This window comes from Centroberyx affinis, unplaced genomic scaffold (genome assembly GCF_046629955.1).
Source record: "Centroberyx affinis isolate AG114_WGS23_722 - 3 ecotype Tasmania unplaced genomic scaffold, CSIRO-AGI_Caff_v1 ptg002214l_1, whole genome shotgun sequence".
Taxonomy (NCBI): Eukaryota; Metazoa; Chordata; class Actinopteri; order Beryciformes; family Berycidae; genus Centroberyx; species Centroberyx affinis.
The window spans coordinates 90,134-104,817 of NW_027280516.1; the positions used below are offsets into that span (position 1 = coordinate 90,134).

At 43.2% G+C, this 14,684-nt stretch overlaps 1 protein-coding gene across 1 annotated transcript in view; it reads right to left on the minus strand.

Annotated features, from left to right (window-relative positions):
• The window catches only part of LOC139655225 (protein sidekick-2-like), an 85,214-nt gene that overhangs the window by 11,176 nt on the left and 59,354 nt on the right, over positions 1-14,684 (minus strand). Inside the window, exons 15-34 of the mRNA XM_071532570.1 lie at positions 14,124-14,271; positions 12,668-12,808; positions 12,120-12,301; positions 8,605-8,720; positions 7,989-8,184; positions 7,470-7,568; positions 7,153-7,344; positions 6,755-6,876; positions 6,478-6,587; positions 5,980-6,130; positions 3,933-4,170; positions 3,712-3,827; positions 2,959-3,148; positions 2,509-2,607; positions 2,026-2,220; positions 1,717-1,918; positions 1,438-1,541; positions 1,009-1,079; positions 702-837; positions 338-394 (exon numbers count right to left, since the gene is read on the minus strand). Coding sequence (XP_071388671.1) covers positions 338-394; positions 702-837; positions 1,009-1,079; positions 1,438-1,541; positions 1,717-1,918; positions 2,026-2,220; positions 2,509-2,607; positions 2,959-3,148; positions 3,712-3,827; positions 3,933-4,170; positions 5,980-6,130; positions 6,478-6,587; positions 6,755-6,876; positions 7,153-7,344; positions 7,470-7,568; positions 7,989-8,184; positions 8,605-8,720; positions 12,120-12,301; positions 12,668-12,808; positions 14,124-14,271 — 2,865 coding nt within the window. The remainder of the gene's footprint in view (positions 1-337; positions 395-701; positions 838-1,008; positions 1,080-1,437; positions 1,542-1,716; positions 1,919-2,025; positions 2,221-2,508; positions 2,608-2,958; positions 3,149-3,711; positions 3,828-3,932; positions 4,171-5,979; positions 6,131-6,477; positions 6,588-6,754; positions 6,877-7,152; positions 7,345-7,469; positions 7,569-7,988; positions 8,185-8,604; positions 8,721-12,119; positions 12,302-12,667; positions 12,809-14,123; positions 14,272-14,684) is intronic.

A 14,684-nucleotide genomic window follows, 5' to 3' on the forward strand; every position in this document is an offset into this window, starting at 1 on the left:
ACAATTTGAACAAAAAGACAGAGGGATGGAAGGCAGAGTGATGAAAAAGATGAGGGGAGTTGTGGGGACACAGGGAAGATTTCTCAGCGAATAAACAGAAACAGAACACACTGCAATAATGACAGGGCAGCTTGGAAAGATTAAAGTCAAACACACATCATAAGAATCAGCAGAGGCCCCTTAGCGGATGCATCTGAGTGGGATGATGGCATGAGGCGCACATGCTGTAAATGGTTATACAAATGGCATATTTTGTGGAAATAAAATGAAACAGATGACAAACAAACAGATGGAGAGCGATGAAAGAGAGACATACAGGGAGAGACAGAGGACTTACTATCCAGCTCATACTGGGTGAGTGAGGATTCACTCAAGTTCCTGACACTGTAAGGAGCTGGGGTTTGGATACAGCGTGGGGCATGGGGTTGGGCAAAGGAGGGCCGTGTGCAGGATGGGGGAAAGATGGGAAGCACAGAAAGAAGAAATAAGTGATAGAAGTAAGATTAGCACTCTCATTGGTATCATTTGCATAAAACACACTGCAGGCACTGATAGCATCAAAGCAAAGCTTAGGAATTAAAAATATATATATCTAGGACTTGAAATACCACCACTTTTATGTTTGTGAGTTCTGGGCTAGAACATTGTGTTTGATAATAACAGAAGTAGTGGATGAGTAAGAGGGGAGAAAGTCCACTCACCAGTGAGTTCAGCCCAGTTGGCCGCAGGACTGTTGACTGTGCGGACGGTGAAACTACGCAGCCGGTCATAGTGTAACTCCCGGTACCTGACCCTGAACCCTAGCAGGACTCCATTGATCTGGTCCTCAGAGGGGGGCTGGGAGGAGAAGAGACTCTGCTTAATGCCAAAGATTTAACAAACATGCGGCAGAGTCTCTGTTTCTTCCTGGCCTGACCTGGTCCTTCAGCCCAATAAACCACCAATTTTATGAATCAATCTCACATTCAAGGAAATGCATTGCCAAGTAATAACATTATAGCAGCTTACCTGCCAACGAACCAGTACGGATGTGGTGGTGTGTGGTGTCACAGACAGAATTGTAGGGGCTTTGTCTGGGGCTAGGAAGGAGACAACAGTAGAAATGTTTGATTTTAGCAATTGATGATTATGACTGTGATGTTAGCAAACCAACACAGCTAAGGATAGTGATACATAATTCAAACAGCCTGGCAGAGGGCAGCTTGAGAGTAAACACACACACACTGGAACTATTGATTTAAACTATGCACTGTGGAAATGCAAAGTTAGGATTTGAGGTCATGTTCATACAATTACAAAAGGCTTCTTGTGCAGTCCTATCATACCACCCCCTAATGAATTTTATGGCTTACATAACATGAGTCTTGTTTGCACCGCTTGTTAAATTCCAGGAATCCACAACAAAATAACAGAATATGACTGAACAAATGTTCTTACCATCCTGTAGTGTTGTGATGGCCTCACTCTCCACGCTGTACTCACTGTCCCCGATGTCATTGGTGGCTTTAACTCGGAACTGGTAAGAAGTGAAGGGCTTTAGTCTGTAAAGAGAGAAAAAACAACTTGACTGTTACCTCACTTAAACACATGCGCTCAAGTTTCCCCTATTCCCTCCCTATTCCCAAAAAATGCTAAAGGTGAGTGGACTGCTTCGCCCCTTTTTTATTTAGAGAAACATGTATAACATTTATACTGGACTGTTTACTTTTTGTTTACCTGTCCACTATATAGGAGTTGGCCTCGTGGTTGACTGATGCAGAGTGAACAGTCCAGTTGTTGTCTGGCAGCTCTCTGTACTGGACTGTGTAGTAACGGACTGGGGACAGGCCGTCGCTGCCTGGTTCCCATGACAACAGCACTCTGCGAGCATGGACCTCCTCTTGAGGCACTGTGGGACGGCTAGTGGGCTGGGGTCGTGCTGAAGGGCACACACACACACACACGCTCGCGGGGTCACTCCCAAATATAATATTATGTAGTGAATAATTTAAAGAATGCATTACAGATGCGGTATTTTATGCTTACCTCTCTTTTCTGTTGTGACCACCAGTGCCTCAGCAGCCTCTCCCCAACCCTTTCGTGTTTGGGCAGTGAGGCGGAATACATAAACTAGCTCTGGTTTCAGTCCGCTCGCTGTGTACTGTCGCGCGCTGGGGCTCAGCACGTCTACGATGGCGGCGTTGCTATTGGAGGAGTTCCGTCGATATGTGATCTGATAGGCTGAGAAGACAAGCTTGTGTCAATTTGGATGTAGGTACAAAGTCATGTGGAAGAAAACGCGAGGCAAAGAGAATAAGCTCTTGCCGGCTGCATCACAAAGTCAAACAATACTATACAGAGATTAATCATGAATCCACTATGCCGCGTTATCTTGGAAAATCTCAAATTGGGGCAAAATTGCTTTCTTTGACCAGCACACAAAGCGAGATACTGTAGTTCATATAATGTGTAAGGTGACAGAGCAATGAAGCTGAATGGTATCAGGTGGTCTATGCAGTGTAATCTCACCCAGGATAATGCCATTGGGCTGGGCAGGCGGTTGCCAAATGAGCCTGACTGAGGTGGTCCTGACTTCCGGGAACAGGATGCCCACCGGGGGACCTGGCACTATCACACATACAGTAACAAACATGTCAAATCAGGCAAGAATGTTACATGTGACATTTAAATACTGGGTCAGTACACTGTAAAAAAATCCATCTTCAAAAAATGCAGTCTCAGTATTCAGTGTTTCCAATACAGCTGCATTTGTTTCAGGAATTTTCTAGAAACACGTGACAATATCTTCATACAACGTACAATAAGGCAGATCATTCCACTGACATCAAGAAAAGAATACTTGATTCAAAAACAACTCTTGAAACAAGGTGATTTTAAGGCAAAGTGCTGTATCAATTGACCTGCTAAGATGGATGTTTTTGCAGTGTGAGATGAGGTTTGCATGTCTTTCCTGTTTACCATCGTCCAGAGTCCTCTCCAGGATGGATGGGGAGCTGCTCCTGCCGTCTCCTATACGTGTGAAGGCCAGGACCTGGATCTCATACAGGACGTACTTGCCCAGACCGCTCAGCTGGACACTGTGGCTGGTGTTGCCTTCCACTGTCCAGAACTTGGGAGCTGTGTCTGAGTCCTTCTCCTTATACACTACCTGAAAGACACAAAGGATAGGAGGGATACTATACAATTGGAGGATTCACTATTGTTACCAGCTATGGCGATGCGATCGGTACAAAGGTTTCTAACCTCACAATCAACACTCTTGAACATTCTCCTACTGAATTTGTAGAATGGTATAAATCTTAGGTGTTTGGTTGGATGAGAACCTTAATTCAAACACTGTATAGGGTGTCTATCCAAAAAATTGAAGTTTACACTTGGTTTCTCTTTCAGGTTTGAATCATGTTTTTCTATGGTTTCATGTAAATAGCTGGATGCTGGCCTATTTCTGCCACAGCTTGATTATGGTGATACCATTTATACTATACTTTATCATACTATACTATGTGTTACTTGGTAGGTTTCATTTTTATTTCATGTCTTATATTTCATTGTTTAATGTTTGTCACTTGTGTGCTGTTTGTGTTTTGTTTTTTATTATAAGTGCTGCCTCTTGGCCAGTTCTCCCTTGTAAAAGAGAAATTGGTTCTCAACGGGACTTCCTGGGAAAATAAAGGTCAAATAAAATAAAATAAAAATAAACACGGTGCTGACCTTGTACCCCAAAATGAGTCCATTGCGGTCGGTCTCTGTGACCTCCCCCCAGCGGACCAGGATGCTGCTGGAGGTGGTGGCGAAGGCTGACACATTGGTGGGACCGCAGGACGGCACTGCAGCAGGAGGCAAAGGACAGAGGTTAGAATACTAGCAGCACGCCTGTGAGACTTTGTATGTGTTTGCATGCGTTTACATATCCAGTTTATTTCCTTTCTCACCTGACTCCCTGGTCCTGCCATGGACCGGCTGGCTCCAGGGCCCAGAGCCGATGCCGTTGATGGCCTGAACTCTGACCTCGTACTCCGTCCACTCCTCCAAGTCCTCGATGGTGAACTCCCTCTCCAGCCGGTCCATGATGACATGGGAAAGAACGCCTCCTTTAGACCCGCCTCTGGAGTACTGGACCCGGTAGCCCACCAGTTCAGGGTTCCCATTGTATTCCCACTCTGGAAGAGGCTGAGAGGATTGGATGTATTTTTTTCAGTTCAAGCAAAATCAATATGAGTGGCATCATAACTGAGTACATAATTAAGCAATAAGCCATGAGAGGCTGTGCTTTACAGTGATTTTAGAACAGCTACAGTAAGAGGCGTTGTCAGGCACAACGAGAAGCAGAGGGAAACAATATGCAGAGAGATGCTAAACCCTCTCAGCACTTAGCACTGTGTCGAGTGGCTTATTGCTTTTATAAAATTATAAAATACACCATTGTATTAAAAATGAAGAATATTCAATAAATATTTTATGTTTAATCAATGGTAATTAAATGTTTATCTTCCACCAGGCAATATATATTTTGTTTTACAATGTGTTTCTATTAGAGAAATAATACCATCAAGATCAGTTTAGGAGAATGCAAGTTTTTTTGAACACCCCCAACCCATCCACCCACAAATATGGTACAAACCATCATTTGAGCAGTATAATTGTCTACTACCCTTCCCCCACCCAGTGAACATCTCAACATTACTAACCTGGCCTGGTCAATCAAAATAAAACAACAGCAATAGTAGTGACATTAATTAAACATATTAAGATAGACAGTTCTCTAACAACATGGTTGCTAAGCAACACATAATCACAAGTTTGAGAGATGATTTTAGTGCATTAATATTTAAATTAACTGTTATGCGGCCATAGGGCATTTGAATGCCGCTTTGAAAATGACTCAGCCAATCAGAACTGAAGAGTGGAACGATCATTTTTATAAATATCTAATAGTGACATACAGTATTTAAATAATTGAGCATGAAAGGAAACTATTTTAAAATATGCACTGCACACATGTGTATGAATGCGCCAGTTTCACTGCAAAAGACAGTCGGCTCGATTCAGATCCGTACCGCTGAATTACAGAGTGAGATCGCACAGCTGACGTTCCTCCCATGTTGCTCCAGGTAACATGCACCCTTTTCATTCTGCAGCCAGGTGCTGCATCAGCCGGATAAGGTGTTGGAGGATGTTGTGGGAATATCTCAAGCCTCTGTCTCTCACTGCCTGGCACAGCTCTTAATGGCAATGGGCAGACGCACCAAAGAATATAGCGCCCAGACACTGACAAGGACGGATTTCATGTGGCTTTCCAAATATCATTGGTGCCATCCTAGTTTGTATGTGATCATATATACAGGCGCCAAGCGAACAAGATTTATAGGAACGGGAATAGGAAAAGACAACATTCCATGGACATTGGATTGGTACGTGATGCAGACACCGCCATAAAAAGTGTTTGCATAAAGTTTTGATGTAATGTAACTGGATAATTACATTGTGTTAGTAGCTGTTATCATTAAGAAATTAATCTTTTCATCTAAAAAAAATATTTCTATTTCAGTTATTTCTTATGGGCAAAAAAGAAATAGCCCAAATCATATCAGATTTTATAAAGCTTATCATATTAATGTTTTATCCAATTAATGTCCCAAGGGCATTTTGCCAATTCAATCTTTGTGTGCTGTTACTCTAAGCAAAAATGAATTAAAGGTGCATGATATTTATAGGCAATGCCTCAGCAGAATGACATCAAAAGGAGAAATGTCCCTAACCCAATTTTTCCACGATATCAATGGGAAGCACAAAGAAGCCAAGGTTTTGAATGAACCCATGCGCAAGCAGAGGCATTGCTAACATTCGTCAGTGCACAAATTGAATAGTCCAAGTCTGAATAGGAATAGCTTAGATGGGCACATCTCAATCCGCATGAAACTCAAGTAACTTCATGCGGTCTGAATCGGGCCCAATACGTATTGAGGCAGGACAACGTACCACCCATCGAAGCCAGAGGCTGGTCTCGCTGGCTGTGCGCAGGGTGACGTTGGCGGGGGAGATGTCTGGAGGAGCCTGCAGGGTCTGGATCTTCCTGGAGGGCTGACTAGGTGGACTGGTGCCCACGATGTTCACCTGACGCATACGGAACCTAGGGAGGAGCAAACCAGATGAAGGCGGATGAAACATCTTAAGGTGGATGTTTTGTCATGATATGCTAGTGATATGAGAAAAGATTTGATCAGAGATGACACAGGGATCACTGCAGCAGCAGAAGAGCAGGACATAGTTAGAGAAAAAAAGAGAATTGAAGATATAACAACAAATAATTCCAACACGCTTTGATCAGGCTTTCTGATGGAAGAACATACTAAGTGCAGAAATGTGTCCATTCCAGTGTGTGTGTGTGCATATATACTGTATGTGTGGTGTGCATGTGCATGTGTGTGTATATGTGAATGTGTGTGTGTGTGTGTGTGTGTGTGTGTGTGTGCACACCTGTAGAAAGTATAGGGATTCAAGTCCAGAACTTCCAGTGATCTAGCATCAGGTTCATTAGCCAGCTGATGGACCATCAGCCATTCCTCATTCTCTCCTATTATACCAATCTGAAATGCACAGAGAGAAAGAGCTGACATCAGCTGCTGAACAGATTAAACAAATAAGCTGGTATTACAAACACTGTGCATTTGTACACCATTATTGAGCAGTCAGACAGCTTGGCAAAAAATCAAACAGTTCTCACTTACGTGAAAACAGATATTACGTCTTTTACCTGGGCTTCCACCTGCCAGCGGGAGATGGAAGTCTTGCCATCATAACCAGGTTTGAACTGCAGAGTTACAGAGCGAGGGCCGATGTTGGAGATTGCTATGTTGGTGGGGGGGCCCGGCATCTCTGCAGAAGAAAAGCAGATGTAGTCTATCACTGAATTTCTCACTGCTTTGAGGAAATGGTTTAGTAGAGAATGTGCTGAGTCACAGCCGCTGAAATGACTACTGTAAGATCCACTGCTAAGCTGTAGCCCCACAGCGCATACTGGAACCAAAACAAATGCAGAGACTGAGACTTGGGGTGCTGATAAGATAATGAGTTACTAGAATGGGGTCAGGGGGTCAAATAAAGTCACCCTTTGTTAAAAAACGAAGTAGGTCTCCACATATAACCACTGACCTGGTGGGACACCGGAGGAGATGGTGGAGGAGGAGAGCTGGCCCTGGCCCTTGGAGGTCATGCCTGCCACCTGGATGGTGTAGGTGGTGAGGGCAGTGAGCCCCGTCACCCTGTACTCCTGGGTCAGGTTGGGCAAATAGTGGGTCACCCGGGTGTTGGTCCTGTTGAACTCCTCCCAGGAGATACGATAGCCTGGAAGAGTAATAGTGGAGTAGGGTTTAATTCAGATGGCACAACGTATAAGATCATACAGTGACTCATAAATGGGAAGAAGCAGAGAGAAAATGTGAAGTTACACAGTTATCCTTAATGCTTACCTGTGAGGATACCATTCTTCTCTTGTGGCTCTTTCCAGCTGACTTTCAGTGAGGTGTCCAAGATCTCAGTGAAACTAAGGTGTCCCACAGCACCAGGGGCTGTACACAAAGAAAACAAGCAGTAAATAAATAGAAAGAAAAACAGTCTGACATGTACAAACAGTCAGATACAACCATTCATACACTACCAGTCACACACATTTTTCAAGACATCAAAACGAAGGGATAATCCCATTTGTGAAATAACACAAATGGGATTATCCAGTGACCAAAAAAGTATGAAAACAAATCAAAACCTTCCTTCCTATCTTTTAGATTCTTTAAAGTAGCTGCACTTTGCTTTGATGGAAAGGCAAAGGCTTCGGAAAGAAATTCATACACAGGCATCAACTTCACTATTTATATTTGTCTAAAAAAAACGAATTTCAAGCATTTAATCATAAGCCTTTAGATCAAAATGGCTTTAAGATTAAGATGAAAAACATTCAATCAGGTGTGTCCAAACTGTTTGACACTTACTGTCCTCATGGGTGCGTAGCCGCTGAGGAGGGCTGCGTGGCCCGTCTCCCGGTGTAGTGAAACACAGTACGGAGGTGAAATATTCGGTGAACTTTTTCAGCCCAGAGACGTAGCCCACATGAACGCTGTCCTGGAAGTTAGGACGCACCGTCACCACGCTGACCTCCTCCTCATGGTTGGGATCCCATGCCAACAGCTGGAAACAAAGTGATGACATACAGTATTTCAGTTTACATTTAAGGTTTACATTTTAGACATGTAGCTGATGCTCTTATCCAGAGCCACAGACACATTGCAGCAGAATAAGCTTCAATTCCTAGCAACCAGTAAAGAGTACAAAGGTCAGGGCCTTGGTGCCTACACAATTATTTCTGTGACCATGGAAACATTGTGTACAAGTGAAGTGCAAAGGAAAAGAAAGAGTGTTCCAGTATAATACAAAAAATATGTAAATCACTTCAGTTCGTGATTTTAATGGGAAAAATTATGCTTTTTGTGCAAGCAAATCCGTGTCATGACAGATTTAAATTGATGCTTGTAATGAGATCTTGATGACATCATGCTCTTCTGCCTCTGACCACTAGAGTGCACTAGCAGACAGTAAGGGGCCGCTCACCTTGTATCCCTGGTTGATCCCGTTGATAAACTGAGGGCTCGGAGCACTCCAAGTAAAGCGCACCGTGGTGGAGTTGACAGCCTCAGCTTGTACATTTCCTGGTGGCACAGTGGGCACTGATCCAGACAGGGGGGAGAGAGAGAGAGAGAGAGAGAGAGACAGAGGGAGAGAGAGGGAGAGACACAGAGAGAGAGAGAGAGAGGGAGAGAGAGAGAATAGTTAGGAGTTAGAGAAGAGTAAAATTGGAAAATGTACAGCAGGCACTTTCAGACCCGCCTCGTTTAGACTGTGAGAATCAGACTGAAGCATTTTTACTTTGGCTCATTTGGGGAGGTAAGAACATGCCAATCAAACCGGGTGTGAGAGTGGTTGCCTCAGGCTGCTTCCAGGTGAACCCTGGAGCGGTTTGTTTGAAGTGAGCATGCCATTCTGATGTAATACAGTAAAATAGCCGGGGAGTCACATATTTAATGAAGCTGATTGGCTGGTATTGGTCAACGTATTCCTACGCAATCCTCATGAAGTTACAGAAACATCTAATTAATTGTGAACAGAGAGCAGTGCTAAACAACTTGAATGCCTTGTTCACTGTCACTCGCTGACAATGACTTGGATGATGAAATAATTATTTATTTTTTGCAAGGGATGTGATATCCTGCCAGGATTCAAAATTTTGTTCATTAAACAGACAATCCCCACAAACACATGGGTTTCTTTACAAAGCGTGATACATTTGTTTATTTGCAAATGTCTGTTGTCGAAGCCAACCAAAACACTGAAAACTGCAACAGACTAACAACTTCCACTCTGGTCAGTGATTGATTGACTGATTGATTAATTTTCAGTGGCATGCACTTCATTCACCAGTCCAGTTCACATGGGCTTACAAGACACAATGCATTACACTGAAATTTGTGTAGACCAAACATCCGAAACAAACTCAGCAAAAAGTATGCTGCTGTTTCCTAGACTTTAAAGATAAAATGTGCCACAGAACCTTTCTGAAGCATATCTCAAGTCTTTCATAATCATCTAGCCAAAGGAAACTGACAGAAATAGAAGTCACGTTGCTTTTAACACACACACACACACACACACACGCACACACACACACACACACACACACACACACACACACACACACACACAAACACACACTTCTCAGCTCATCATATATGGGGCAAATCAGATTCACTAAAGAAATTAATAAATAATATAGTAATTTCATAACACCTTTCATACATAGAAAGCAGCTCAAGGTGCTTTACAGGCAGCACTAGCGACTAAAGATGAAACAGAGAGAACACAGCAGGGACACAATATTAAAAGCAATGATCGTCAAGAGAAACAAAAATAACTATGAGCAGCTGCTTTACGGCGTTGCCACAGCTTACATGCTCAATACAATTACAGTATCAGTCAGAGAGAGCAAGAGAGGAGTGTGTGTGTGTGTGTGTGTGTGTGTGTGCATGAGAGAGGGGCAAGGCATGGGGATACAGACCCTAGTGAGGTTAAGGGCCAAAGGGGCCAATAAACACAGTGCTTTGAACTGAAGGAAAAATTAAAAGGATAAGTTTTCAACCACCATTTACAAATGTCTCCTGAGCCTGCCTCTCTAATGTCTCTTGGCAGAGTGTTCCACATGTTAGCACTCCTGATTTTCTTATGTGTGCTCTTGGGAATATTTAGCAAGTCCGGTGTAGAGGATCTCAGTTGACGGAGTGGGATTTAACATGACAGGGATGCTGATATATATGAGCGTGTTAAGCCATTCAAAGCTTTATGTACAAGTTAAAGGAATTTAAAACTGGAACTGGAACTGCAGCGCAGCTAAAACAGGAGTGATGTGCTCTCTCTTTCTAGTTCTTGTTAAACAGTCTAGCTGCAGCATTCTGAAAGAGCTGTAATGCATGAATTGACTTTTTAGGAAGACCTGTAAAAAGAATATTGTCCAATCTACTTGTAATAAAAGCACAGATTAACCTTTCAGCACCCTGTTGCATTAAGAATGGCTGCCAATGTTTCTTAGAAAAAAGAAAATGGACTTGGTCACCATGTTAATGTGTGGTTTAAAGGTTAAGTAACAGTCTGAAATCACACTTTTTACTTCAGATTTGTTCTGAGGAACCGGACTTCCCAACCTTTTAAAAGAGCATTCCATTTGGATTTGGGGCCAAATAAAATCATCTCAGTTTTATCTTTGTTTAGCTGAAGAAACTGCCATTCATCCAGTGACTGTTTTTAGACAGACAGGCAGTCAAAGAGCACAAGGTGTTCACATTGTGTTTTCTGATTATATTACCTGAAGCATATACAATGAGAAAATTAGTGAACCAAGGCAGCTTCCTTTGGCAACACCAAAAGCGATGTCATAAGTTTGAAACGTGTGATCACCTAGTAATTTATGTGCAGAACCAATTAAGTGTGTTCAGAGAGGCAAACTCAGCTCTCCAGGCGGTCAATAAGAATATTGTGCTCTATTGTGTCAAATGCTGCACTAAACTTAATAATAATAGCAAACTGTATTTATAGGGCATTTTCCAAAACAAAGTTACAAAGTGCTTCACAGAACAGCAGATAGGGAAAACAATAAATACAACCAACAGCAGTGAGACAATAAACAGATAATAAAATAACAACAAAAAATAAGATGATAGCGATGAATCTAAAGATAAAAACTAAGTAAAAGCAAATTTATAAAGTATATTTTTAGGAGTAATTTAAAAGAACCGACTGAAGAAGCTATCCTGAAGTCCTCAGGCAGCTTATTCCACAGTACTGGCATTCTTACTGAGAAGTACAGATCACCATTTGTTTTCAGCCTGGATTTTGGAATGACTAACAGGATCTCAGGCTGTGATTTAGCTTGTAAGAGATTAAAAGGTAAGAGATATAGCTTGGTGTTAGTCCAACGCGAGCCTTGAAGGTGATCAGTAATATCTTAAAATCAATCCTAAAATGTACTGGCAAGCAGCGTGGAGAAGCTAAAATGGGGCTAATATGGTCATGTCTCTTAGATTTAGTTAAAAGCCTCGCTGCTGCATCCTGCACTAACTGCAGACGAGAAAGAGAAACCTGACTGAGACGGGCATAAAGAGAAATGCAGTAGCCTAAATAAGCTGATATAAAAAACACCTTTTCAATGTCAGCAAAGGATAAAAAAAATACCTTATTCTGGAGGTTTTTAACTGGAGAACTGTATATCTCTCTTAATTTGATCATCAAAACAGAGGTTTGGATCAAATATCACTCCCAGGCTTCTTGCAGTAGGCTTAACTAAGGCTTAGCTAAGAGATTACCAAGGTGAGGCTGCAGCCGATTAATGAAATTTGGATGGCCAACTAAAACAATCTCATATTTATTCATCATTAAGTTGGAGGAAAGTTTGGGACATCTTGTCTTTGACTTGAGCTAGGCTCAATGGAAACATAAAGCTAAGTGTCGTCCACATACGGCAGGATATATTGTGTACAATATAGAACAATGTAGAAAAGGCCTCTGCGTCTTGCCCTCACCTCCTTGCAGTGTCCATTCAGTGACTTTGTGGCTGTAGGTGCCCCTGCCTGCCCCGTTGTAGGCTGCCACCTCAATCTCATAGTTGGTCCAGATGATGAGATCCTCCAGGAGCAGGTTGGTCTGGTCTGGGTTGGTGATGTTCTTCATCTGGCAATCCACCGGTAAACCCGACAGACAGTACCTGGTAGGAGAGAGAGAGATGGAGAGAGGGTGGGGGGGGGGGTGGGGGGGAGAGAGACAAATGATTATATGAATATATTAGAGCGCAGATTCTCAATAAAAGAGAGGGGGGAGAATAGTAATGAAAGAGAAGCCATGCAGAACGGTTATAAAACGGTTACAGCCAGACAGGTGACAACAGATGAATGGAGAGGGAGATATTTAATTGGGACCAATTATTCTATTGCAGCGGTGAGTGAGAATGAGGTGAAAAGTGCCAGGAAAAAAAAAAGACTCTGACATAAGAGTTATTATCACATCTGAATGGCGTCGGCCCAGGCAGACACCCATCCCTGTGCAGAAATTAGGCAAGCTGGTGCTGTCTTACCTGATGATGTAGCCCTGGAGTGGCCCATTCTGGTGGCTCTCTGGGGGCGGCTGCCACTGGATCATAATGGACTGGTTGGTGCGGCCACTGGCGATGACTGTCTGAGGAGGGGCGCTGGGAGGCTCTTCTGGGAGAGATAGTCTGGAGGAGCGAAGAAAGAGCGGGAAGAAGAGAGGCGGAGGAGGAGACAAAGAGAGTGAAGACATGCATTAATTATCAGCGAGTTTCTGCATATTTCTATGCCATTTCATCATAGACATCACATCATAAGGAAGCTTGCTTTTGTATTTTTTTTTTTTAACAGCATAAAGCAAAGTTGGGATAAGTGTGGCTGTGTCTTTGTCCAAAAGATATTCTGTGTAATACTGTCCTCTGAGGGACATCTTGCTGTGACAAGGATCAAAGAGGCCTTGCTGAAAATGGGGCAGTACGATAGAGACAGAAAGAAAGAGAGAGACAGAAAGAGGGAGAGAGAGAGAGAGAGAGAGAGAGAGAGAGAGAGAGAGAGAGAGAGAGAGAGAGAGAACCAGGCAGACTTTTCCCTTAAGTCAATTTAAGATGACATCTTGATTTCTTCTCAGAGCGCCTGAGCACTGTTCTGGAGGAGATAAAGCAGAGTGTTTAGGATCAAAGAGGTGTACCAGAGAGAGATGCCTCAGAAAAGCCCTGCACTCCCACTGATGCTCAGTCATCCTCCTGTGGTGCGCTCTTGTCTGGGCACATTCACACAGGAATTCAGCTGAATGAGGGAGTGTGAGTGTGTGGCACAAAAGGTGTGTGAGTGAAGGCTTGCGGTGTGAGGGAGTTCCATGCTATAGGTGTAAAAGGAGCAAATGGGTTGTGTAGATGTGGGCGAGGTCCAGCTGTGCTGTGCAGGCACGGGCGAGAGAGTGGATGCATGATGATGGGCTGAATTTATGTGCTGTGTGTGTGTGTGTGTGTGTGTGTGTGTTCAGGTTAGCGTGCGTGGCGCATGCGAGTGTGATTAAGAGAGTTTCGTCTTGCTAGTCATGAGAATTCACTTGAGATTTGAGTCTGTGTGAAGCTCTGACTCTTTCAAGCCTCTCTGTATTTCACTCGTGAAGTATGGCAAAGACAGTTAATAGGAGATAGTGCGAGAGAGAGAGAGATGAAGCTGGGTCAGCGCACCCATCAAGTCTTCACAAAGCGCAATTTCAGCTCATTCGCAGTTTTATCTTGAAAAGACCTGTCCCGATGTCGGCTCATCTCGCCCTCATTCCCACAGGAGAGGAGCCTAAAAAGTGGACTTACAGGAAATAACCACGGGATTTTCTATTGAACTGCAAAGACGAGGGAGGGGGGGGAGAGAACGGGTTGTTCCAGAACTGTGAAAGCCCTGAAAGCGCAACGCTGTTCACCGAGTGAGCATTCACATCAGACTGCTGGCAACATTTTTAACAGTAAAAAATGTAGAACGGCTATCTGCAGCACCCACCGGTCAGTCTCCTTGCTGAACTGGCCTCTGCCCACGTCGTTGACGGCACACAGGCGGAACTGGTAGGAGCGTGCTGGGATGAGGCCACCGACACTCACCCCAGTAGACTCTGGTTCAATGTTGGCCAGCAGCACTGTCCATGGGGCATCTAAGACAGAAGGATGGATGGATGGATGGATGAATGAATGAATGGATGGATGGATGGATGAATGGATGGATGGATGGATGGATGGAAGAGACACAAATGCAAATAGACAAAGCTGTGAGCAATAATGAGTGACAATAAATGTCCTTGTGAGAGCATTTCATTGTTGTGAAATCAGCTTGCATCCAAATTCAGTGTTATTCCTGACTATTACTGCCCACCAGTGTTGGGCGTTAATGCATTACTGAATAACTTGATATAGTAATGTTATTAGTTTTCCCAATAACAAGTGGTATAATGAATTACTATTTCATTTTCAGTAATATTACAGCTACTAATAAAAAAAAAGTCATTCATTTTGTTATCACTCCCTCTATATATCAGATTGAAATCAAATTATCTAAAAACTGTATCCC